The 27500-nt window shown below is 41.4% G+C and overlaps 3 protein-coding genes across 3 annotated transcripts in view; 2 read left to right on the top strand and 1 right to left on the bottom strand.

Moving 5' to 3' along the window:
- The window catches only part of cldn3c (claudin 3c), a 2033-nt gene extending 820 nt beyond the window's left edge, over positions 1–1213 (top strand). Inside the window, exon 1 of the mRNA XM_079507471.1 lies at positions 1–1213. This exon is cut by the window's left edge and continues 820 nt beyond it. The gene's annotated coding sequence lies outside the window, so the exon portion shown is untranslated.
- A 13522-nt stretch (positions 1214–14735) lies between these two features.
- abhd11 (abhydrolase domain containing 11) lies at positions 14736–26065 on the top strand. Its single transcript, XM_079508442.1, has 6 exons — positions 14736–14994; positions 15832–15967; positions 18069–18242; positions 18411–18581; positions 21004–21191; positions 23593–26065. The coding sequence occupies exons 1-6, from the start codon at positions 14891–14893 to the stop codon at positions 23726–23728; spliced, it is 909 nt and encodes a 302-aa protein (XP_079364568.1). The 5' UTR covers positions 14736–14890; the 3' UTR covers positions 23729–26065.
- Positions 26066–26954: 889 nt separating this feature from the next.
- bicdl2l (bicaudal-D-related protein 2-like) overlaps positions 26955–27500 on the bottom strand; it is a 6680-nt gene continuing 6134 nt past the window's right edge. Inside the window, exon 6 of the mRNA XM_079507812.1 lies at positions 26955–27500. This exon is cut by the window's right edge and continues 95 nt beyond it. Within this exon, the coding sequence (XP_079363938.1) occupies positions 27218–27500 (283 nt within the window). The 3' untranslated portion in view covers positions 26955–27217.

The raw sequence follows: 27500 nt of genomic DNA, 5'->3' as shown, positions 1-27500 counted from the left end.
CTTTTTCAGGAAGAGAATGTGACGAATAAGGATGTTTTATGTCTTGCACATAATTTTTTGATCAGGGTTGTTATTGTTATTTTTGCTGTAACAAAGAAATAATGGAGGAGAATCCTCTGAGAAGACTCCGCAATGAAGGGCTGTGTTTAGTAATGTTACTGTACATTTACTGCTATGCTTTTCCTTACATGTTGCTTTTACACTGTTGAAAAGTATCATACACAGTAAAGTCCTGTGTTCATTTGAATGAAATATTAAGGAGCATGTCTGAGAGTACACATGCAACCAACATTTACATTGGTCTGAGTTTCAAATGGATAACTGAGGATTTTATTGTGTATATTTTTCATGCAGCTGATTTAGACTTGGTATGTCTTAGAATTAGATTGTTTAGTTTAGTTTTTTAGTTTCTTTTGCAGAAAACAGATATTATTGCCATTCAGACATATCATCCCCATCATTTTGTTTACCTGACATGTACAAAATGCTACGCTTTGTGTTTGAAATGTATATTTTATATAGTACTGTACAGTCAAACATTAAGACTTGATTATCAGGTACCTTCCTTTGTGTGCAGAGAGCTACTGTTTGCTCTCAGCTTGGCGGTGTTGCGTTTCACTGCTGAAACTGCCTGTTAAAATGTGATGCATTGACAGTGAGAGCCAGCTCTCATTTTACATGGATTTGGTTAGGCGATTCTATTGTGTGTGACTGCCTGTGTGTGTTTTGCATGTATTTGGTTAAGAGAGTTTCTGCTGAGACTGAAACTGAAGATGGATCCATGATATGGCCTCAGGACAGGTCGTGATGTGCACCTGCACTGTTCTCTGACGTCCATAGCAGGAAGTAGGATTAATCCGTTGGTGTGTGTGTGTGTGTGCGTGTGTGTGTGTGTGTGTGTGTGTGTGTGTGTGTGTGTGTGTGTGTGTGTGTGTGTGTGTGTGTGTGTGTGTGTGTGTGTGCGTGTGCGTGTGAGTGTGTGTGTGTGTGTGTGTGTGTGTGTGCCTGCGTGCGTGCGTGCGTGCGTGCGTGCGTGCGTGCGTGCGTGCGTGCGTGCGTGCATCTCATGTTTATCGTAACTGATCATAATGTAAATTGTGTAAAATGTGCCTTGTGATTTGTATATTTTTGTGTTTTTGTATCGTGATAGACTCACAGCCAGGTCAGTGGTGTGAATAATATAATGGAAATATTTGTTAAAATTCAGAATGTTAAACTTAGTAGTTTTAGCCAGTTTTAGCCAAAGTAGTTTTAGTGAAGGCTGTGTGTGTCTGTGTGCGTGCGTGCGTGCGTGCGTGCAATATGGTTTTCCGATTTTCACTTCACATTGACAGTGAGAGACAGAATAAGGTCAGATAGCAGAATTTACCTCTAACCGAAAAAGGTCAAATATGTACTGTATATAACTGAGACATTCCCCATGCAACTTCTCTCTATTCTGATACTAAACTGTCAAATTGTATCTCCACTTTTACCTTAAATTGTTTGTATTTTAAGAGCTACATATATTCACATGGATATAACAGTTCGGAATAACAATTTTGTATTTGCTCACATTTTAACTGTGCTGTAGTTGAGTTAATTAAAAGTTGTGTTCATCTGCCCTATTATGACTGTGCAAGTTATTTATTTACAACGCTAAAATGTTCAGGAAACTTCGTGAAACACATGCTAATATAAGACAAACATCCGTTTAAATAATAATTTCAATCATGTTACACATCAGTATAAAGGGTGCTTTTATTATCCTTAGTTTATGCAAAGCACTTTACAATAATTTGCATTACATTCACCCATTGACACATCCAACAGAGGAGTAAACCAGTCCAGAAGGCACCAACCTGCTTTAGCGGGCAGCGGTGGCCGAACTGTTTGCGGAGCGGTCTTGATACCGGAAGGTCGCCAGTTCGAATCCCCGGACCGGCACGTTAAAATTACCACCGCTGAAGTGCCCTTGAGCAAGGCATTGAACCCCTACCATGAAATGTTCTATGAGCAGGGTGTGGCTGTAAACAAGCATCTCGAGCTTAGTCCACTTCCCTGGGTAAACAAAGAACTTTGCTTTGCTCATTGGGAGCAGCTTAGGGGTTCAGTGTCTTTCGACACTAACTCAGGTGGAGCCATCGAACCGGCAACCATCTGTTTCCTAGGGGCCACTCGACCCGAATGGAGGTACTGTAGGTATAAATGAGCCGGATCTGGGTTGAACGTCGTTTGTGGAACTCCCTCTGGTGTTGTGGCAGCTCTGGACTTAGTTGACATTAAGGAAGTACTTTGACAGGTGGGTATCTTAGTGGTGTAGTGAAACTTTTGGACCAGGACCATTCGAAGTTGCTGTACTTCAACCCTAAGCCATTCCAACCTATCAAAATGAGCAGGGGTGAGGTGGGTTCTGAGAGTAAGGCCAAGTTTGACCAGTTTGTTTTGGGATGTTTGGAGCCTTGTTGGCCTTTGAGGTACCATGAGGCGCATTACCTGACTTAAGCTTTTTGCAAACAATTAAAATGCTAATTTGATTGAGCAATTTTCAGAGTTAAAGTGCAGTTAATGCAATGTTTGCCAGGGAACAGACATGGCTCACAAAGTTTTGAAGCTGCTTGTTATACCTTTGGCAGTTGGCAGTAAAGATACAGCCAGATGAGTACCAAGGACAGAATGTGGGAGAAGAATGTCAAGTGTGCATGCATGTGACCACCATGCACCATCCAATAACCAGTGGCGGAAATTAACTAAATGCTTTTGCTCAACTACTGTACTTACGGTAAGTAAAATGTTGAGGTTATTTGACAGCTGTACCACTTACTTTGCAGATTTAGATAATAACAAAACTGTACATTAAGCACTTAACATACTTGCAAAATGTGAATACTAACTTTGGTATTGTACTGTATGTATTGAGCTTGAGGACACCATTCAAAGTAATAGGGCAACAGAAATGGACAGGGCGGCCGTACGTGTCCACTGTCCATTCATTTCAATGGAGAAGTGGCACTGCCACTGGCACCCTGTTCTATTCGGCTCCTCAAGCTATATAATCTGATGCTTTTGTATTTTAACATTTTGAATACAGGCTTTCTATTTGTATTAACAGAACATTTATATATTATGGTATTGCTACTTTTATTTAAAAACAGAGAGATTAACATGGCTTCACATTAGGACGCACAATAATACATGCATAACATACATTGCATTGCATGCATAGCATGATGTATAAATTATGTGAACATTGGTGGTGAAAACTATTCATATTGATGCCTGAGTCATACAGGCCTCGCATTTAGGCTCACAACGCATCGCATCATCATGACACGTTTGTGAGCTTGCATCTGCTATTTGCACCAATAAGCAGTAGCACACATACACAAACAAACAACCAGTTGTCTAGTATAGTAACACATAATAGCCTATAGGAGGAAGTAGTTCTTGTTCTAAAAATCAGTATTGCTTAGAATATGCTCTATGCACAGTTGCACGCACGCACGCACGCACGCACGCACGCACACACACACTGACACACACACTGACACACACAGAACTTGTGCCCCTTCCCTACTTCCTTCACAGCAGGTGTTACCGATTGTTGTTACGGAATGGGTAACGAAACTCGGTTCCAAGTAGGAATTTTGTGTCTAGACAACCGGTTATGGCACGCACCACCACTTCCGCTAGCCGCCGGCAGGGCTCAGCGGAGACAAAAATACGATTGTGATTCTGACTTGATTAGCGGGACACTGTTCTATTTGTGCGCGCCGGTCCAATTTCGGGACTGGGTGGTCACCCTAGACTAGACACACGGGGAATCGGCAGTCAACCTGATGAATAAGCTAAAAGCAATTGGTTTTGATAGCCCATCAGTGAGCTGTATGCAATCCTACCTGGAGGTAGGACGAAAAAGGACGAAATTACCTACCCATCCTGGAGGCAAATCTTTCCTGTGACAAAAGATAAAATGGCTACCAATGTGTCACGGGGCAACCCGTGCCCTATATACACACATATGATCTGAGTACACAAATTAAATATAGAAATTTTGTTCATTGTTTTTGCTGGTGAAAACCGATTAAATAATCTGTATTATTTTGAGACCGTTCCAATACCGATATGGAATCTTTATAGCCGATATGGCCGATTCCGATTATGCTACCGATTAATCGTGCATCACTAATTTCAAGCCTTTTATTAGGTGCTAGTACAAAAAAAACAACTAGCGTTTCGACCTATATATATGGTCTTCATCAGAGTCATGACTGAGTCTCCATTGCCCACCCATTGACAGGTGCATAAACACACAGACACACACACATACACGCACATGCACAGTCGCACATGCACACACACACCCTTTGCCTCCACCTCTGTAATCTGAGATCTGAAATCTTGAATGGAATTTGACCAATTCAACTGGCTTTGCTATGTGTACCAATACTTTTTAGACAAAACGATATTACATATTGGAAATATGTAAAGCCTTGCATTCAAATTATATTTTCATTTTCTCATTTGTTTTCATGCATGTAGGAAGGAAGAGAGGGGAGGAGCGATGAGAGTTAACCATTTTGCTTGGGGGCATAATGAATAAATGGCTAGCGACGGCTATGACGTTCCATCCTGTGAACAAATGACATATCTACAAGCAAACAACTCATCGAAATGAAACATTTTGTAAGATTGTAGATCGTCTATTTATGGCTATTAAAGGATTTATGCTGTTGGACCCTCGAGGTGGTTAATGTAAATTCATGTAAAGGCAATGAATGTTTTTATTTATAACAACACCACTTCACCGGAAGTTGAGTCTGATGATCTGATGATCTGATGAAGACATGCATGCGTTGAAACGTCAAAGTTATTTAATAAATGTTCTACTGGGAGCTAAGAAACAGTGTGGAACATTCCTTCGTCACTATCTCGTGTGCCTTTAAGTCGCTTGTCTTGTGTGTACTATTCTGTGTTTTATGGTTGTTTGTAGTCTGTTGTATACGGTGTGGACCACAATGGAAACAAGCTTTGGCGTTTTTGTGTCTAATCCACATTGGTGGATGATTATAGTGACATGTCACTAATCAAAAGCACTAATGTGGAGCAATTAAAAGACAGAGATCATGGCATGACAAAATAAATCTGTTTGACCGAACTGAACCAAGGGTTAGGGTAGAACGAGAGGCCATTGTTCTCTTAAGCCCGTAAATGTCAGTGATTGGCATTTGAATAATAACTTCCTTCCACCAGTAGCAGATTCCTTACAAACATGCTTTTGTTCAGACAGCAAAGTCCAACAGAAAACCGATAGGGACACTAATCTAATAATCCTGGGTTATCGTTGATTTTTTTAACCCTTGTCATAATGCAGATAGTTTATCTGAAGCCAGTCCATAGAGATCTGCAAAAAAGAAGAAGAAAATCACTAAGCAAATGGGGGGACATTGTTAACCACATAATTAAGCCCTATTTAGGCTAACTCTTTGTACGACAATTGGCCAAAATAGCTGTAGATATCTGATCTGAAATTGTAGCTATTTGGTGCAACCATAGGGTGCGCAGCCACTCCAATGCCCAGCATTGACATAGAGCACTATTTTTAAGTGGTGCAACCACTTCATTACGGAGCTTTGTGTGTCTGTGGGTGGGTGGCTGGCTGGCTGGCTGGGTCTGTCCGAGCATGAAAATAGCGTTCAGTGACCAAGTGTCACTGTTGCGCGAGGAAGAGCTCACAATCTGCTGCAAGTGAAGGACAGACAACACGGATTTTGAGCACATGACACATGTGAGTCAATGACATGTGTGTCAATGACACATGGGAGGTCAAGGAGGCTCAGACAATGAACTAAAGCAATCAGCCCACAAACATAAACAAAGATTGTGGCTAGTGTGAAGGCTTTTGCTTGTGTGATATGAAGGCTTTTGTACAAAAACATGAATTTCACTTCTTGTACCTGCATGGGTAGTGACAAATAAAACAGTTTGATTCTTCTTGATTCTTCTTTACTTTGTGGTTGGATTACAGCCTGTACTGTGCATGCACGCTCACTTCATATTTCACATTTTTATTTCAGTTGTGTTTTGTCAGTCATATTTTATATCTGTTCCCTTCAAAATAGAGATCTCCATTAAAACAATATTCATTTTGTTATGGTCTGTGATTTTTTGTTTCATATTTGTGAATAGATTAACTAAAATCTAACTATAGCCTACAGTATATGTGATTAACTGATCATATACACCTGTTTGGGCTAATCGATGCAACCATAGCATCATACTAGAGTCTTGTGTCTTGTTGTTTCCTTGTGGCTACCATCAAGCGTAAACCTTTTATTGCAAAATATTAAGGATATACACACACAGAAATCCCTGGGTTGGAATCCATTGCCTCTGTGCTATAAAGCACACATCCCTCTTAAAAAAACCAAACCAGAAATGTCTCTGGTCAGAGACACAGACAGTAGACAACAACATCATGGTGGTCAGAGACACAGACAGTAGACAACAACATCATGGTGGTCAGAGACACAGACAGTAGACAACAACATCATGGTGGTCAGAGACACAGACAGTAGACAACAACATCATCAGGTCTCATGGTGGTCAGAGACACAGACAGTAGACAACAACATAATCATGGTGGTCAGAGACACAGACAGTAGACAACAACATCATCAGCAGTAGGAGTCTCATGGTGGTCAGAGACACAGACAGTAGACAACAACATCATGGTGGTTAGAGACACAGACAGTAGACAACAACATCATCAGCAGTAGGAGTTAAATGTCTCATGGTGGTCAGAGACACAGACAGTAGACAACAACATGTCTCATGGTGGTCAGAGACACAGACAGTAGACAACAACATCATCAGCAGTAGGAGTTAAATGTCTCATGGTGGTGATGGATAATTTTGAGTTATTTTGTGGGATTTGTTTACATGTTTCCAATGATTTAAATCATATGCCCTGTGTCCTGCTATAATATGAATCGTTACCTATGCCATATTGCCCTATGACTTATTTTTCACGTCACATTGATCCCACTGAGGCTCATATCATTGCTGTCTCTGCTCCGTGAGATATCTCCTGTATGTTTATTTAGCAACATTCCATGACGTCTTGCATTCTCTGCCCCTCTGGTGAAAAACATGTTATTCGGCCTTGGTACGGTGCCAGAGCAGACAAATTGTCTCCTACTAACTAACTACTAGTAGTCAGTAACCAGTTATAAACTACATCTACACTTAAAAGAACTACGATTCCCTTTGGTCACACTTTCTGGATTCCCGGAAGTGTGATTGGCCACGTCTCCCAAGTAGGCCTCCCGGCAATAGGTGTCGCCATTATTCACTTTTGGTTACCCTCTGAACTCAAATTGAATACTTCCTATGTCAGAGTTTGTTTTGTTATCATAACAGTATAAAATATGGTCACTGATGATGTGTCAGTGAGAGATCTTTTTAACGCTGTACGGACCTGCCATTTCTCTCCCGAGGTAATTGATAATATATATTGAATGGAAAATCCTTATAGCTCTGGTGTGTGGACTCATCTTCCTTCCGTGTCTGTGTCAAACTCATTCTAAGGTATTCTGGTATACTCTCATACTTTTACTCTGCCTAATTCTCTCCTTTTAGTATTGTAGTTTTCCTCTAAAGTATTTATCCTTAAAAGGTATTAATATAGAATTACAGTTTAACATTATAACAGTAAAGATAAAGTTAATATTCACTTGTTTAAAAGGTTTACAGTCCTTCTGACTTGAGTATTTGTACTCTATTACATTCTTACAAATTCTCCTCAACGGAACTCCTCCAGAGTCAAGGGTTATCTTAATAGTTTATGGCTCTTCATACCGAAAGGGTCTCAGTATGTCCACTTTTACCACTTAGTTCTTAAAGCAGCAATGTTGCTGCGTCATAATTCGGACACTATGGTATTGGGCTTTTCATATTCATATTGGTAAATATGTATCATTAAATACATAACAAAATGGCCTTTCTCGCCATCATTTCCAACAAATTGGTCTTCGATCCTTCCCTTATCTTAAATTTATACATCAGGTGGTCAGAGACACAGACAGTAGACAACAACACCATCAGTCTCATGGTGGTCAGAGACACAGACAGTAGACAACAACATCAGAGACACAGACAGTAGACAACAACATGTCTCATGGTGGTCAGAGACACAGACAGTAGACAACAACATCATCAGCAGTAGGAGTTAAATGTCTCTGGTCAGAGACACAGACAGTATACAACAATATCATGGTGGTCAGAGACACAGACAGTAGACAACAACATCATCAGCAGTAGGAGTCTCATGGTGGTCAGAGACACAGACAGTAGACAACAACATCATCAGCAGTAGGAGTTGAGCTGTGCCAGGAGGCTCATGGTGGTCAGAGACACAGACAGTAGACAACAACATCATCAGCAGTAATGTCTCATGGTGGTCAGAGACACAGACAGTAGACAACAACATCATGGTGGTCAGAGACACAGACAGTAGACAACAACATCATGGTGGTCAGAGACACAGACAGTAGACAACAACATCATCAGTCTCATGGTGGTCAGAGACACAGACAGTAGACAACAACATCATCAGCAGTAGGAGTTGGTCTCATGGTGGTCAGAGACACAGACAGTAGACAACAACAACATCATCAGCAGTAGGAGTTGAGCTGTGCCAGGAGGCTGCTGTCTCATGGTGGTCAGAGACACAGACAGTAGACAACAACATCATGTCTCATGGTGGTCAGAGACACAGACAGTAGATAACAACATCATCAGCAGTAGGAGTCTCATGGTGGTCAGAGACACAGACAGTAGACAACATCATGTCTCATGGTGGGCAGAGACACAGACAGTAGACAACAACATCATCAGCAGTAGGAGTTGAGCTGTGCCAGGAGGCTGCTGTTGTGACACAGACAGTAGACAACAACATCATCAGCAGTAGGAGTTGAGCTGTGCCAGGAGGCTGCTGTTGTGACACAGACAGTAGACAACAACATCATCAGCAGTAGGAGTTAAATGTCTCATGGTGGTCAGAGACACAGACAGTAGACAACATGTCTCATGGTGGTCAGAGACACAGACAGTAGACATCATCACCATCAGCAGTAGGAGTTGAGCTGTGCCAGGAGGCTGCTGTTGTGCATGCTCTCATCTGCTCGTGATTTATCTCCCTGGAAACGTGAACATTCCTTTTTCCTTTCCCACATTGCATCTCTGATAACTCCACAGCAAAACAGTTCTTATCATGGATACCTCACACCCCCAACCCTGAGCTATGTTGAGCTATTTTATGACTCAATGAGTCATCAAACTATTTCTATCTGTAAACAAAGATAATTGCTCTGTCTTGTGAAATACTACGAAAAGTGATTTAATTAGTTGGAAATGTTTTGGAATGGTACTTTATGCTGGAAGACGGAAAAAGTTAATTTCGGTCAGTTTCTGTCTGGTGTCATATCAGGATAATGAAAAGAATATTCTGCCTGAGGGAGAATGTTTCTGGAATGGACTGGTTACTTTAAAGTATTGAAAAAGGCAATCGACGCTTTGTGTTCTTTTTTCTTCTTGCATTTGGACTGACATGTGGAGAGGCAAAAGCACTATTCATTCATATTGTTCACATGCAGTAAATGTAACCCATCCAATTATCACTGGGCATTTAAAGCTGTGGAAAAGTTTGAATTAGAGAATGAAGTGTCAGCCTATCAATACTAGTCATACAGAAAGCCATTTAAATGGTATTCACAGAATACTCACTTTGATTCATCACTATGGCTCTCTTTTTGGTTATTTTGAGATGCCTGCCTATAACCAACAGTTGGTGGGTCTGGGATGAGGAGGTTTAAATCCACTTCCTTTGTAAATAAATGAGTCAGTGAGATAATACATTTAATTCAGATGGATGGATGGAAAGAAAGAAATATGATTTGTTTTATTTCCCAAGATATGTGTCAGATGGAGTGCGAACAGTTCTATGCTTTGTTTGCACTGCGTCTTGTTTTTCTTCATATAGGCCTACTGTATATTTTTTCAGCGTTTGTATTGTATCGTTTGTATTTATTTAACGCGTAACCTGGCTAAGACAGCAGCAAGAAAGTTAAACACATTATAACATATTTCAACAACAACACAACACACAAGTCTCAAACGTTAGTACGTAGGCCTACCATTACAAAGTTATATAATAATGTGAATGGCAAACATCTCGAGAACTTACTTCCATGAATATTTTGTATTCATACCACAGAGCATGATGCTAAATTGTATCATGACATGTAGTGGCTGTAGGGAAGTATCTGCATTCATTATATTTCTACACTGTTATTCAGGTTTTTGGTTTAATTTGTCACCTGTTGGTAATATGTTGTAAAATACGTTCTAGGAAATGGATGCCGTAAAACAACCTGAGATGGTATTAAAACATTTCCAACAGCCTTTAAAACTGAAGATGAAACCACAACAAAAAGCCCGGTCAAAGGTTTATAGATGGGACATAGTAGTTGACACAAGCCTCTGTCCACAGTGGAAAAAAGCAGAAGCCAGGTATAGAAACCTGAATCATGTGACTGATACCATGACAAGTCAATATGCATTGAAGAAGTTAAACACAATACATTCTACTAAATGCTCCTAATATCACTTTTTTGGGTCTGGGTTCTGCACATGCTGTAAAGTTTTGGACTTGTGATTAGAGCACTCGATCCTGCTCAATTTCTTATTGACACTTTTTTTCAAGTACAGTAGTGCAAGGAGTTTTAAAATAAAACAGCAAATGGATGAGACAAAAGTGAACCTGTGGTGACTTTACACCACAGGTTCCCAACCACTGGTACTTGAGCCCCCCTCTGGTGGTACTCAGAGGAGTCGCCCAAAAATGACGAAAAAAGACAAAAGTGGAATTCAATATTGATATTAATACAGGTAGTTCTTCTAACCAAGCAATTGGTTGAAATAGGCTCTCCAGTTGCGCTGAAATAAGCATGACAGCACACCTAGCCGTTAATAGAAGATTTGAGGACGGTATCAGTTGTGCTGATTAGACAGAGTTTCATCAGAGCATCGGCAAAATTGGCTTAGGAATGGAACAAAAACAAAACAATTCAAAGAATAAATTACATTTTCCTCCTGTGTTAATAGCTGAATAGGATGGGGCGGGTCTACGCTCCATCGCTCCTTGGTTCCCAACCTTTTTATACTGACCACCTCAGAAAATATTTGGCTCTCCAAGTATCACCATAATAACTGATGTTAAAATACAGGAGCGTATACAGTACCTGTCCTTTTTGTTCCATTCCTAAGCCAATTTAATGCTGCTGCTCTGACAAAACTCTGTCTAATCACTAATCAGCACAACTGATGATATTTCTAATGTGATTAATCCGTTCTCAAATCTTCTATTAACGGCTAGGTGTGCTCATTTCAGCACGGCTGGATAGCTACCTGTAGTAATATAAATATTTCATTCCACTTTTGTCTTTTTTTTCTTCTTATATGGCCGACTCCTCTGTGTACCACCACCAGAGTGGACTAAAAAAACAGTTCATGATAACATAGAAAGGATGTGGGGGGGGGGGGGCATGCATATAGCATAATTTACTGAAAGAGTGAGCCGTTTTCAACCCTGCATGGGGGCAGGCCAGCCACGTGTTCTTCAGTCAAGGTATCCAACTGCCACATACTGTACATAAATCATGAAATACCCGTGTGGTGTTATATTATGCAGACATTTGACCTGCAACTTGTACTCACACAATTCAAATGAATTATCACCATAGGGATCTGACAGCTCATTTAGAATGACAAGAAAACAAGCATCATGTTGTAAATGCATGTAATAAACCCACATGTGACAGACTGTCACAGATTTTTATCAGTGGAGGCATAAATACAGTTGGTTAGTGTGCCATTAAGTTCACTGTGCCATCCTAGGGTAAGGGTTTCCTTGGCATACACATACATTATATACTTTCTTTATCGTTTAACAGTGTTATAGTGCCTCAGCAGAAAAATACATTGAAGGTTACATAAGCTATGTTGTGATGATGTTCAACAATGGACGACAAACTAATGTTATGGTAAGTATAAAGTATGTAACAGAATGTAGTAAAGTGGTTATGAGCTACAATAAAACCTTGCAGTACATAACACAGACATTTGACATTTGATTTAGAGACAATCATATGTCTGAGGGACTGAGTGAATAACATCTTTCAAAATGAAGAATATATTATTTCTCAGCTTCTCAGAAAGATATGCTTGAAAATTCAGGTTCAGATTCCTATATCTTCTTTACATGTTTGGGGTGTCATGCACACTCTTCTGCTATTAAGGGAAAGAAATGTCCTAAAGACACTGTAATCTTCAATTTATACAGCGCTTTTTCTATATACTCAGTCACTTTACAAAACAAAACAAAATTATAATAATTGTATTAAGAAAATAAGTACAAATTAAAAGAACAGCCCAACCCACTTATTTTCGCTCACTCTTTGAACCTCTAATACAGCTGGCACTGTGCTTGGCTTCCCCATGGGCCCATTGGCTTCCCCATGGGCCCGGCCCTGTGCCATGCCATCGCTATGGTGACAGTGTGTGTAGGGCCTCATCCCAGAAGACATGTCTCCCATGGTAATGAAGAGAGAGGGGGGAGGGGGGGGGGAGAGGGTAAAATAAACAAAGAAACAAAGAGGAGGGAGAAGCATTGTTTCCTATTCCGTAGATTATAAATGTTTCTATGCCACTCAGCACTGCAGGTGGACTCACAGATATAACCAAACAATGAGTATAAATCAAATGCCTGGATCATTAATGAGTTAAGGATTGAGAGATTTAGGAGAGAACAGGCTCAGTGACTTACAGACACACAGTTAAGCCTGTAGTTTACATTTTGTTGTAAGATGGTGTCAAGCAACATACATTTTAGGCTTTATACCACACTGTTGTACGGGTTTGATTTATTGTCATTAATGGTTGCATAAATATCAGTTTCCATCCAAGAATGGAACTATTCTTGGGTCGTGGGCCCATTTTGATGGGTCGCGAGTAAATACCCCCTTTTTACCTTTATTTCAAAAGATTTCCAAACTAAAACATTTTAATAAAACAAAAATCAAAGACATTTCAGAATAATGCATAAATAAAAACCTGGGGTCCTGGGTCTCAGCTGAAACTGGTTAACTACCTTGCTGCTTAAATGCCAGATTGGAAAGGAGAATTGTGTTTAGTCGTATGAATCACCTACTTGAAACTATAATCACTTTCAACTCAGTGATGTTATTATATCTAGATGAATATGTCTCCAAATTCCACAAAATGTCAAATTTAATAAAGAAAGGACAGCTGGAATAGGGGATTAATAAAGACCAATTTACGTATGTGACAGGGGCACAGTGCCGCAGTCGGTAGTGCTGTCGCCTCACAGCTATAGGTCCTGGGTTCGATTCTCACTGGGGACGCTGTTGGGGTTGGGGCGTGTTCTCTCCTCCAGGTGCCCATAACCTAGGTGGGGCTGGGTGGGGTTGGCAAAAGGGCCTTTCTGTGTGGAGTTTGCATGTTCTCCCGTGTCCCCTAGGGCAGGTACCCTCACAAAAAACATGCAGTAATCCTGGTCTTTAACGGGGCGCCTGATGGAGGGGAAAGGAACTGAGGTCAGTCCGTTGCTCTCCCCAGGTTGGCAGAGGTTGTGTAGCACGCGCCTGATGGGGGGGAAAGGAACTGGTTGGAATAACGTTACTTCCAAGTGCTAGGTCCAACCGGGGAAACTCCCCCTGTCAGGTGAGAAGAAGCGGCTGGGACTCATGCATTGAAGGAAGCATGAGGTCAGTCCGTTGCTCTTCCCAGGTTGGCAAAGGTTACATGATGTGTTAGTGTAGGCACGCAGTCAGACCGGGTGAAAAATCAGACCAAGATCAAGTGAGTGGTGCAACAGCTCCCCCTGTTGGTACCCTAAACATAGGGACATGCAGACATAGATATGGATGGGGGCATTGCTGTTCCTTGGAGTGGTTGCACCAGTCAAAAAAAGGGTTTAATACAAAAATCGTGGAATACATTTTTTTGATTAAAAAAATAATAAAAAATAGGCTATGTTTCTATATGAGCTGGACTATTGATCTGTAGCTGAACAATAATACAATATGATGTTTTTTTGCATGTGGAGATGAGAAGATGTGCAAAGTCTTCAAAGAATTATTTATTTTGGCGTCAACATTAATCACTCATGCTAATTTTAAGTCAATATTATACTTGTAACCACCATGTTCATTTGCACACTTTACATTGCTCAGTTATATTCACAGTCTCACTTTAGATATATAGTACCATTTTCTTTATATTTGTAAGCAGTAGCCACAAAAAATGTTTCCACTTTGTAGCCTACTGCCAGTAGTAGCCTACAAGGTGGAAACATTTGTTGTGGTGGAATTGGAAAATCGGTGGGATTAATGAACTCCAACTCTTTACTTTAGCACCTGACCCCAACCTAATACTTAAACCTAAACAAACCCAACACTAAAACCCTGACCCTTACACTAAAAAAAAAAGCTTGTTTTTACGGTAGTTCCAAAACTTCCACCCTAAAACTACAATCTCCAGCTCTGCATGAATGAACCCACATGCAGATATTTTGTGTTACTCTTGCGCCTCCTAGCGTGTTAGATGTGTATTACATTATCGCGTTGAACTGAAGCCGAACGTCGTGTGTATGCGTCTGAACACTACGTCATCACGCACCATCAGCTGTGTGAAGGGGTGAAGGCAAGAGCTCCTTCCTTCCTTTCCTAATTCCACTACTCTCACTGATTGACTGACTGCTGTAAATGGGTCGGATTTAAATCCATATATGCTCGTTTTCAACCTCCGATAATCGTGCTAAACTTCTGCCATGAGTGTTTTCCATCGCATCCTTCAGAGAGGACTGCTGAGCGGGCGGACGGCGGCATGTTTTGTAACAGCAGCACATCGGGACATGTGCGGATCATCATCCAGGTAGCGCTATGTCCTCTGTCCTTCTATGTCCTGCTAATGCACTAGCGTCCTCCCAGCTCGCAGATCTCTAAGTCAATGATGATCCATGGGTGATTCATTATGGTTTAAATCCAGGGAGGGTTTGGAGATCCAACGAATAATAAACTGTATTTCTGATTTTCTGTCTGCTAGGGTCCGTGTGAACCGTTATCTTTACAACCCCGTTCAAATGACTTTCAGACCCCTGCTATTGTAGTTAGCAAAGGACCAGAGCCATAGGTCTACTGTCTTACATCTGTGCACAGTTACATTCATTTAGTTTGTTAATTTAACTCTTGAGAGTTGTATAAATGTAATCAATGCACGATTTTGTTCCATGTGTAGTACAACTCTGAGTTACAATTGGACATTCAAAAAATAAATCAGTGTAGGGCCTACTAGACGATCTGAGAAAATCTATGTATCTGGTGGTTTATCATATTGACTTGTTTTGCCAGTGTGAGTGGTGATGCGGGGAATTGTTACATATTGAGTCTACAATACATCAGTTGTCACATTAAATGCAGTTATTTGTGAAAGCAGGGAACACAAGAGGAAAAACAGATTGATTACTGATTTATAGTTTAGTTTGTAATTTGTATAAATGCACATTTGGATCATTAGATGGTGAGTTAGGGACAGTATGGTAGACGACTTGGTAACATAAGGAGGCCATCCGATGCCACCCTGCCACGCCTTGGAAGTCTGACTGTGCCAATCATCCCTACTGTTAGTTTTGTCTCCTGTTCTCAATGATGACCCTTTGAACCACAAACCTCTCAGATGAGAAGATAAACTCATGAAGTGTATCTTTTTCAGCACAGTCAACCTGACCTATGATGTCTTCGATGGGAAAGGAGACGGCACCCCACTTGTCTTTCTCCATGGCCTATTTGGCAGCAAGTCTAACTTCCACTCAATAGCCAAGTCCCTGGTGCAGCGGACAGGCAGGAAGGTAATGCAGGGGGGGAAAATGTTAGACTTTCACTTCAAACCTGCATTAGCAACATGTGTAATAGCTTTGCTTTCCACATGACCAAGGGCAGTAGGCTCCAAAAACTAAAGCTCCTTCCCCCAGGCAAACAAGGCCAAGGGCAGTAGTTTCAACAACAAAAAAAGGCGAGTCACCCCTCGGACAATCAGGTTTGCAAATGATTCACTATATTCCTTTTGCCTGTCTGCCGAGCCTACCACAGTACCACACACACACACACACACACACAGGCAACTATGCACACTCAATCACACATAGAACCCCCTCACGCACTATAATTAAATCTAAATTCTAGTATTAAATACTAGAATGTTACTTGTAATAATATAGTAACACAAATGTTGAATCTTGAAGGAATCTAAAGTGCTTAGAGTGAGACATAAAGGGTACTGTACACACTGTACATTGCTCTCTCTCTCACAGATGTCACAGATATGCAACACTGATAGAATATGCACATCACTTGTTGGCGTGCTGGGTTAAGATATGATCAGGAAGAAGAATAGAACCCTCACACTCACTCACATGCCCAGATATATTTTTGTTATGTTTCGTGCCTGGGCTATTTGTCATGTTAGGGTTTGTTTTGCTGTTGTTTTTTTGTTTGGCGCATGCAAGTCTGTGGGTTAAATTCTTTACAGATATGCACCACACAGAGGTGTATCTACAATAAGGTGAGGGCAGGCGTCCCGTCCGCCTGTCCAAATCCATTTCTGGCCTGGCCAAAATCCATACAATGAGAAAAAAGAGGACAAAAACAAGATCTGAGAACAGCTGATTGGCCGTTGCGGTAGAGCGCGACCCTCAATTACCCATTGGAATGTAAATGCATGCCTTTCAGCCTTTGTATCCTACTCGTCTGGCAGGTATATCTCTTTGAAAGCCTTTAGTGCTACGATTGTGCGCGGGGAGACAATTAACACATATCTTGCCTGCCCAAAACGTAATTCCTGGATACGCCACTGGCACCACAAGTGCACAATATAATAGTCTCTCAGTCTGACTCAGTGCCTGGACATAATCCTGAGAAAGTCACAGGAAGTTCCTGTGCTAATTAGTTCTCAGCTGGAAAGAAATTGCCAATATTTTCTTGTTTACGTCTGCAGCTTGTGCGTGTTACAGATAGTGATGTGCAGTGTTTACTGTGCAAGCCAGGGTACAGTAGTTGTCCCCTTTGGCCAAATGGACCTAATGATCTTTAGAAATATTTCACCTCCATTTCACCTCCAAACTGCTTCACAAGAACATTGTGATAATGTGTAATGCACTGAACATGGTGTAGTTGATAATCCATGTATGAGGAAAAGATACAACCAGGTGCTCACTGGAGACGGACAAATCAATAATGTTAAAATAGTAAAAAGGTGCTCCTGGATCAGACAGGATAAAACATCAGATAAAAAAGGGGAGATCCAGGCAAAAAGGAAAAATACTTTATTAAACCAACATGTTGGTTAATGAAGTCTTTGCCCGTATCGCTCCTTTTTATTTTATCTGATAATCCATGTATGTTTAAAAACACTGTTCTTGTGAAGAAGTTTATAGGTTATGTATTTATAAAAATAACTATATCAATTTGCTCGTGAGGTGGTACAAGGCCAGTTTACACTATTAAAGCTTGTCTCTATATGGAGTGACATAGTGATCTTTACAAATACTTCAGCTTGAACCAACTTCACAAGAACAATGTTTTTTAACTACAAGTTACTACAGCAAGTTGACATGTCCTGGTCACAACAAACGTATCGGCTCTCGAGACACGAACTTCTGTACTTAACATAAATTACTGATCTCTATGAAGATAATCAAAAACCTTTGTTTTTATGGGCTAATTCACTTACAACAAGTTTCTGAATATCTGAAGCTTGAGAAAAGGTAATCAGGACAGCCCTACAAATTGGACATTTAACATTCACATCTCTGCTGGTATGTGTCCCTTTAAATGGTGTTAAATGACAATCACTTTGGCTGCTAGCAAGTTATTAACAGATGTACCCCCCCCCCCCTGTGTTCCCCCTTTCCCCCCCATCCCAAGTGTTCTAACTGTCCTTTGTCCAGTTAGGTGCTGACCGTAGATGCCCGTAACCACGGCAACAGCACACACAGCCCTGTGCTGACCTACGAGGCGATGACCAACGACTTGACACACCTGCTCGCCCAGCTGCACATCGACAAGTGCATCCTTATTGGTCACAGCATGGGAGGGAAAGTAGCCATGACGATGGCCCTTACACAGGTAGACAAGGTTGAAATCTCACCATGAATTTATCATTTACCAGCAGTGTCATGGGTAGAGGTCGCCTAACCTTTGTCACTGTGCTTTGCTTTGTTCTCGCCTCATTCACCTTGTTTCCTTTTGTCCCTCCCTATCCCAACTTTCACCCCATAACACCTCCATCCTCAGCCGAGTCTTGTGGAGAGATTGGTGGTGGTGGACATCAGTCCGGCTCAGACCACCTCCCGCACAAACTTCCACTCCTACATCAAAGCCATGCAAGACATGAAGATCTCCAGTGACATCCCTCGCTCTACCGCCAGACGAATGGCCGAGGACCAGTTACGCTCGCTGGTCAAGGTCAGGATTCTTCTTGTCCTCTTTGATTTCTATTTTAGCTTTTAGTAAATATAGATCTGGAATGGGTAAAATTAGGTGTGTGTACCCTTCCTCTATGATACAGGACATGAGTCTGTTTTATTCACATGAGAAAAAGGTGCAATGAACTGTCAGAACAAAATTCGGAAGTCGAATATAATTCAAATATGAAAAATATATAAACTTCGAATGAGACTGTCTGTGGCAGCAGGCAAGATTTCCCTGTATAAACTTCACTTGAGTTGAAAGTTAAGTTTAAGAAACTTTCATAATTATGACAACGGCGAAAGTTGTGTAACATTTTTTACTCGTTGACCTGTGGCTGGGTATCAGCGCTTGAGAGTAGCTACTAAACATCCATGCAAGTGAGAAAGTGGGTAAAGCACAGCCGCTTACAAAGCGATGCAAACTAGCAGGAGTTTCTATATCACCTACCACGAAAGCTTAAAACCAGTGAGAGGTATTTCCACTCACCAAACTTCCAGTTTATTCAACATAAGAGGACGGATGCCGTGCAGAGCCACCGTCGATGGCCACTGACCAGGTTAAGATATTGTAGTAGCCTAATATTATTCTCTTATCAAAAACCCATAAAATGAACCTAAATTAAAGCCACAACCCATAACTAATGTTTGGTTTCACTAGTTTTTTGTTTTTTGCCCATTATTATAGTATTTCGTATGTGTGCATGCAGGAGTATTGTATAACTATCTTGCACACCTAAATTGCCTGGTTGTGTTGTGTTAAAAGTGCATTGACCAATACAACATTCCATTGAACTCGGTGTGTGAGCAGCATGGTAAGGAGTTATTTCCTCTCACTCAAGTGCAGAACAGTACCATCAACTGATTGTCTGACTCTGGGCTTGTTCAATTTCTATTACTAGAGATTGTTCACGCAAAGAATGTCCTTGCAGCACAGGAGGAGAAGGACATCTAAATACACTGAGATAAAACTAAATGGAAACATATTTGCACTATAAATGAGCATTTTATAATGACATAATCAGCAATAACGTAATTAGAGATCATAGGAATCCCATAATCGTCCTGTGCCAATTATATTGTTATCTCAAACAAGCCTAGTCTGTCTTTGACATCACCCGATCTGATCTCCCAACATAGTCACAGTTAGTCTGGACAAGACCGATTGGTCTCTCTGTAGAGTAGAGGTCCTGTTGTAAAGGAATGATGATGATACTTTATTGTCGGACTGATCTGAAATTTGTCAAGGAGGTGCACTAATGTTTTCATATTGCTGGAATCTGATATAATATATTTTATATTGCACGTGCATATGTTTTAATGTTGAGTAGTGTACATTCCTCTATCTGCCCTTACTTCTACAAATAGCACTAGTCAAAGAACTACACGTCCGGAAAACCACTTTGGCGGCACAAGCTGCTCAAAACCCCGGAAGATATCAAAGGAATGGCGGAACATAGCCAGAAATGTTGCATGGTCTTGCGACCAGATGGCTCAACTTCGTCACGCTTGTCTGACTGTACCTAGTCTTGCGTTGCCAGACTGTTGCCTCTCGCAATTTTCAAATGCTTCTGTCATACAGTCTGGAGCACGGAAGCTCTGATCATGAGTAAAATATAAAGTGAAGCATCCTCGCCACTTCTGTTTCATCTTTACAGTCACACAAATGTATCCTAATATAAATAGAAATCATCATATATAGCTTAGATCTAAAGCTCTAATGATATTTTAAAATATATTTTTGTGAACAGAAATGACAAACGGATAACTCAGAGGAGTAGTTCCAGAGTCTATATAGTATCTATATAGCGTTCGGAGATTGTGGAATAGTTGTCTGGCTACACGAGACTAGCCTGTACCTAATCATGCCACCGCTTCTGTGGTGCATGTGCATATGCATATAACACTTTGGTATTGATTAATTTAATGAAGCCTACTAGTAAATGATACTTAACACTCTAATTACCACCTGCTCTTCACTGACAAACTCATTAGAGACTGCCGACTCATGTAAATCAATCTACCAGGACTTCGAGTGACCAATCTACTGAGCGACTTTCAGGCACTGTTACTGGATGTTGTTATATCAGCGAAAGTGCCAGACGACATCAGCAAGCCTCCCCAACCCCATTCTCAGACAGTTCTTACAGTCTTGTTTTAACAGAGATTCTATACTAAAGTAAGGGTATGTGCTAAAGATAAGGGCGGCACACAAATAGTTACACAAGTACACATTCGCTGACATAGTGATAGTAAGCATGGAGAAGTCCGGTCAGCTGTTAGATTGACAGCTGCAGTTTGAGCACATTGATAAGACTGCTTCAATGAAACTGAATGGAAGGCAGAGAAATACACAATAATGCATATATATTTGGCAATCTATTTGGCATTCTAAAATTCCATTACACTTCCTTCCTCAGGAGCACTCGGTGCGTCAGTTCCTGTTGACCAACCTGGTGGTGCATAACGATGACGGTCACTACACCTGGAGAGTCAACCTGAAAGCCATCTCGGAGCACCTTGATGACATCATGAGCTTCCCCAGCTTTGACACAAGCTACGAGGGTCCCACGCTCTTCCTTGGTGGAGCCAGCTCGGCGTACATCAGGTACTACACTATGGACGCCACAAGTTGGTGTTGAGGAAAATGTTCTTCTGTTTATCAGACTGTGTTGTCTGGTGAGTAATTCTAAAATAAGAAACATGATACAGTTAAACTTTACGATACTCAATTTCCTCAGTGGAAATTGTGTTGTTTAAAGAGCAGCTTGTAATGTTATATAGATTGAGTTGCTTGCAATAAAGGGAAGAATCTAGAATAGAACTTCAACCACTTAAACCTTATAGCAGGGCTTAAAGTTTTCCGGATTTCCGTCTTGAGGACTTCATATGGGCCATTTATGAGATCAGTGCGGATCTGCAAAAAAAAACAATAAGGGGCGTGTATGTAGCCATGGCCACGGTGTGAATGACATTAAGTCATCAAAACGCAGCATATACTTGCTACTAGTCAAGTGATCTCTCCAAAGTCCAAACTACCAAGCATCCATTCCCACTCAAATCATTTTTACATCTATCAGCTGCTCAGAATGCATCACGCACCGCTGAATGTAACCCGACACTGAAGTGTTGGCCTCGGCTATAGGTCTACTTTGTTGCGTGCTGGTATCATGCGCAGTAAATAGCAGATCTGCAAGCTCACAGCCTGTCACGAATGCTACGCGCTGTGAGCTTGTATATCTGCTATAATTTACTGCACGCAATACCAGTGTGCAACTAAGTCTGTTGTGCTCGATTTGATGTCCCCCTGCCATTCTGACTTAAAAGTAGCACAGATTTAATTTACCACTGAAGTTATGGAAGTTTCTACATATGGATCATGGCAATGGAAGTCACTGGAGTTCTAAATCGAAAGTTGATTACACCACGCAACAGGTAGGATCGAATTATTTGTTGATAGGGAAGGCAGCCGTAATTGACAATAAAAGTGCTTACGTTCGGTTGTCTTGCATTAAATTAGACAGCGGAACACTTGCTATCAGCACGTTTGAATGGGGCCAGAATGTCCATACTGGCATCCTCACCACATAGCCTGGTCAAGGTTTCCCCCTGGTGGACGTGTCATTTTGGTGCATGATGGAACTAGGAGCTACTAATATATACTATTCTCTGTCTATCAGGACGTAACTCGAACGGCGCTGAGTCGGGTCTGGTGGCCTTCGCAACGCTCGGCACGGCGACTCGCTCGGCTAGCGCCTCGCTCGGCGGTGCCTCACGTAGCTCATGGCCACCAGACACGGCGCGCCTCCGTCAGGACATCAGTGATAATGACAATGCTACAATCGCAGATAATGACATACTGAACAGTGAGGATGCCAGTATGGACATTCTGGCCCCATTCAAACGTGCTGATAACGGATGATTTCGCCGATTATATGGGGTGATACCAGTCGAATGGGGTGCCATATACAGGCGTGTCAATGCAAACACTTCGGGGCGGTGTTTAATCTCATCTTTTCTTGACTGTGCTGTCAAAGGCAGTCGTGGCCAAGCCTTTAAGTTTCACTGCCGTTTTCAAGGCAGTAGAGCGATAATAATCGTGGAGCCATTGGTAGTGAAAGAGTGGGTTTGGACGTCGGGTGCTCTGCAACACACTACAGTGCTACCGGGTGTATCAACAACAAGCGAGGATGCACGCGAATCAGTGACCGATTGTGTGTGAAAACTGCAATCATAAGTAAAGGTGGTCAGAACTTAAGGGAAACACGATTTTACCAATACCACCGCCCCCAAAACTTGAGCGCTGTGTGCCAGGTTCTTAGTGTCAATGTATGGAAAAACCTATGTTGGGAAAACGAAAAATTGAAAAATGCTGTGTTGGGGGTTTCCCCTCTCACAACATTTGGTCATGGTCTGAAAATCAAAAAATGAACCTGTAGTTAATTGACCGTATTCCCAAGGGCTCTATACAAGGGCAAGGCCCCTCCTGTTTTCGCTCTACACTAAATATCTTTGCCAAAAATAGCGTATCTACAAGATCATAGCACATCACAACGTTTTGTGTATTCAGAATAGCCCCAGAATTATAGGGATGCTAGGGGATGCTAGGGGTCAAGCTTAACCTATTTTTTTGGGCATTTCATAGTTACTATTTAGGCTTAACATTCTGCAAGAATAGGCAAACATTTGGTGAAAATGCCACATCTATGCACTCGCATGTCAAGTTGTGAGCTTGCAGATTGGCTATGTTCACCATTTGTCTTACAATGAAGTGTGTGTTTTGAGTTAGGGTATAAGTGGTTAAGTATAAACCTACAAAACTACATGCACCGAATCTCAGATCAGGGCTTAAACTCAAAACGAGTGAATATTAGAGTGAATTTGTGATGGTTAAGCTCGGATAAGTTTGGCCTCTATTGTTGTCCAACAGTGTTTCTGTGGCTCTGAGGCTACACCTCTCACTGCCGTTTCCTCCTCTGTCCTGCTCTGCATGTTGCTGTCTGCTGCAGTTCGGAGGACTACCCAGAAATCCAGCGTTTATTCCCTTACGCCGACATCCAGTACATCCCAGACGCCAGCCATTGGATCCACGCAGACAAACCCTTAGACTTCATCAGCTCCATCATATCCTTTCTGCAGTCCTAGTGGTCACCTCCTGCTGAACTCCCTTGGCATCAAGTTGCAGAGCTCGTGCTTTGGACGTGGGTGGCAGTCACACCCACTCAAGCAGCCTTGACAATGATGAGGTGGAGCTCGTTGACAGTGCTAATACTCGCTAATCCTGGACCAAACTTTCCCTTTTCATGTGGTCAGAATGGACCCTTTCAATGTTCTCAAGGGTAGTATGTAGCTTTAGATGTTTAGGACGTTTCTTATTCTTTCCACTAGACATGTAGTATTGGAAGTTCATTCAGTTTGTAGTTATATATGGTTAAATACTGTAGGTTTACCATTTTAGTAGGTAAGTGATTAGATCATATAAAAGAAAATATTTTTGTTTTAACATGAGGGGAGATTGTATTGGACAACATACTAATCCAAAGAACCTCTCGCTTGCACAATACCATTTTCCTATGTCAAACCGTTTTGTCATCTTTGTAGAAAAGTGGCTTTTGGCCAAGTATATCGAAGGGGTGCGTTACTGAGGAAATTATATATATATACAGTATATAAAGCAAAACTGCAGTGAACTGTAAGAAAAACAAGCTTTACGAACAGGAAACGAGAATGTAGAATGTTAAGCAAAAAAATGGACACCTCTAGTTCTGTAGAGAGGCCGCAATACAAACTTTGTGAGCACAGTTGCTGCAAACCTTTCGTTATAGTGGCATATTTAGGATTTTGGTCTGAGATTTGACACATTTCCCCCTCATCTCTCCTCTCTGTATTTGTGCCACAGGTCAGGTTGTAGATGTCTATTTCTCCATTACTCTTTCGCAACTTGACATCACAAATATATGTTCATTCTAACAAGAAGAGCTAACCATAACTCCTCAATGTACTGTAGTATTCTCAAGCTGCCTCCTGAATCTCCCAAGTTTCAACTCTATTCTACTTCTTCTGTTCTCTTAATACTCTACATCCGCTTCTGTAAGGTGTGTGTGTGTGTGTGTGTGTGTGTGTGTGTGTGTGTGTGTGTGTGTGTGTGTGTGTGTGTGTGTGTGTGTGTGTGTGTGTGTGTGTGTGTGTGTGTGTGTGTGTGTGTGTGTGTGTGTGTGTGTGTGTGTGTGTGTGTGTGTGTGTGTGTGTGTGTGTGTGTGTGTGTGTGTGTGTGTGTGTGTGTGTGTGTGTGTGTGTGTGTGTGTGAGAGAGAATCTACTGTGGTTTTATTGAAAAAGAAAAGTTGGCTACATTACTTGTACACCCCTTATATCGTGTAGGCAATGTACAGTAAGAGCAAGACTGTATGGGTATGTAACAGAAATATGCTGTAATTCTTAATATTGTATAATCGTCATCATATATGTTACAGTGGAACAATGACACTGCCATATTTAAGCAGGGTGATGTGTGTATATGTATGTGCCTCTCATAGACTTTCCATGTCATCTTTGTCAAACTTGGTAATGGTTTACAATGGGCAATATTCACACAATGGCCATTTTACTCTTGCCAAATACTAGAGGGTGGGGTTTCTCACCACCTGAGTATGAAGGAAGACCAAATGTCGACTGTGTGGATATGGTTAAAGACAGCCAGCAGAAATGAGATTGGCAGCTGGGTTGCCACATCTACTGTATGTGAATCGTTTCGTTGGGAATCTTTGCTAGATATCATTTTATGGCGTTTAATGTTGAGTTTGGTGTGTCATCAAGGTAAGCCAGGTCTGCAAGTCTTATGTATGTGTATTAAGACCCATACATGTGTATGTGTATCAGATGTGTATCAGAATAATCGGATGTGAGTGAAGTGTAACTTGCCGCTTGTTTTAAGTGGAGTATCCACCTTTGGAATGAAGCAGGGAAGCCCTCGCTGTATCTGTCTCAAACACTAACCGCTGGTCAGTTTCTTTCATTGCACAACAGCAGAGGGGTGTGGGGAGGTTGCATTTGTATATGAATACAGGATATGGATCAGTATCCGCTGCCTTGCTGTTGGCCAAGAATGTGTCAAAGGGTACCACAGAGTTGGTTATAAAGTTATTTATACACTCACATCAAAATGTAATCGAAGACAATTTGAGTGTGTACTTTACTATGAGCATGCCTTTTTTTTCTTTGTCTACAGTTGTGAAAATGTTGTTTGTGTGTTAAAAGCTTTCAGACATTATTTTGAAAATTGACAGTAAATCATTTATTCTAGATAATGGCATATAGTATATACATATTATTTCTAAGAGTGTGGGGTCTGTGTGTGTGTGTGTGTGTGTGTGTGTGTGTGTGAGATGCATACTTGAGTGACTTGTTTAGATATATATATATATTGAAAATGTAAAATTATATTACTGATACCTAATAAAATGGAAGATTTAAAGTCCCTGTCCACATGTCTCATGGTGTGGCTTAAATCCTCTGAAAAGTCATCTCTGTCCCCCCCCCTGCCCCCCCCCCCCCCCCCCCTAAAAAGAATCCCTAAAGGAGCTTTACAACAATGTTCTTTGTCTCTATTTAGAGATAGACCATAGTTTGTTGTGAAGGTAGGTTTAGTCATAGCTTATTGTGAGGTTAGGTTTAGGCATAGTAAACACCGACTTGCGCGTTGTTCAAGCTGGCACGCCGAGTGCTCCCTAACCCCCATGTAAGCCAGTTACAAGCCGCGTCCCCAGAACCTAAGAAAATAATATAGTTTACGTCACGTGGGAGCACTTGTTTTGATTCACTGAACTTCCCTGTATACTTAATCATTCATTGTGTGTGTGTGTGTGTGTGTGTGTGTGTGTGTGTGTGTGTGTGTGTGTGTGTGTGTGTGTGTGTGTGTGTGTGTGTGTGTGTGTGTGTGTGTGTGTGTGTGTGTGTGTGTGTGTGTGTGTGTGTGTGTGTGTGTGTGTGTGTGCGCATCACACCTCATCTGAGTTGTGTGCTGTCAAACCTGTTTTCATTGAGTTTTAGTTGTAAAATACTATATTAATGATTTGAAGATATGCAGAATGCAAGACACTACGAGGATCTTCACATGAAATAAAGTGTCATAACTGATCCCTCATACTGTACATCATGTTAAATAACAACAACCTTTTGTCATAATGCCTTTAATTCCACAAAATAAAGAAAAACAAAAAATCAGCCAGTTATTGCACAAACCCTTAGGCTCCGATAATGACATACTGAACAGTGAGGATGCCAGTATGGACATTTTGGCACCATTCAAACGTGCTGATAACGGATGATTTCGCCGATTCAATACATGATACCAGTCGAATGGGGTGCCTTATGAGCATGAAGACCTGGGTTTGAATTCAACCTCCAATTGTCTTGCACATCTCTCCTACAAGTACATCTCTCCTACAGGCACTTAGCAGATACTGTTATGCAGTCTTTTCTCTCTGCCCTTCTTTTCTTTCTGCACTGCCATATTGAAAATAAATCTGAAAATAGATCAAATTAAAACTGTATAATTGTCGTCACAGTAAAATGTAATTGTGTCCCCTGAATACACCCTTGACAAATAAGTGTATAGAGGCATTGTACCAGCATATCAGTCCAGTGATACATTATGGAAAGCATCCTCCCTGCTCCACGTTGCTGATGGCTGTCCCACTGCATCCTGGTCGCCCTGCCGTCCCGTCTTACCTATCCTCAGCCTGTCCCTCCAGTTGCGCTGGGGGGCGGCGGCGGTCGCATTGACACCCGGGGACGGAGCTGCTTTAGAAAGCGAAGAAGCAGCTTTGTTGATGAAGACCTGGTTGGTGCCTGATGCGGGAGCGGGGACTGGGAAGGTGGTGGGCCTCTGTATGGGAGGTCTGTTGTTCCTCCTCAGC

Source organism: Electrona antarctica (genome assembly GCF_951216825.1).
Source record: "Electrona antarctica genome assembly, chromosome: 8".
Lineage (NCBI taxonomy): Eukaryota > Metazoa > Chordata > Actinopteri > Myctophiformes > Myctophidae > Electrona > Electrona antarctica.
This window is presented reverse-complemented; position numbering and strand designations above follow the sequence as displayed.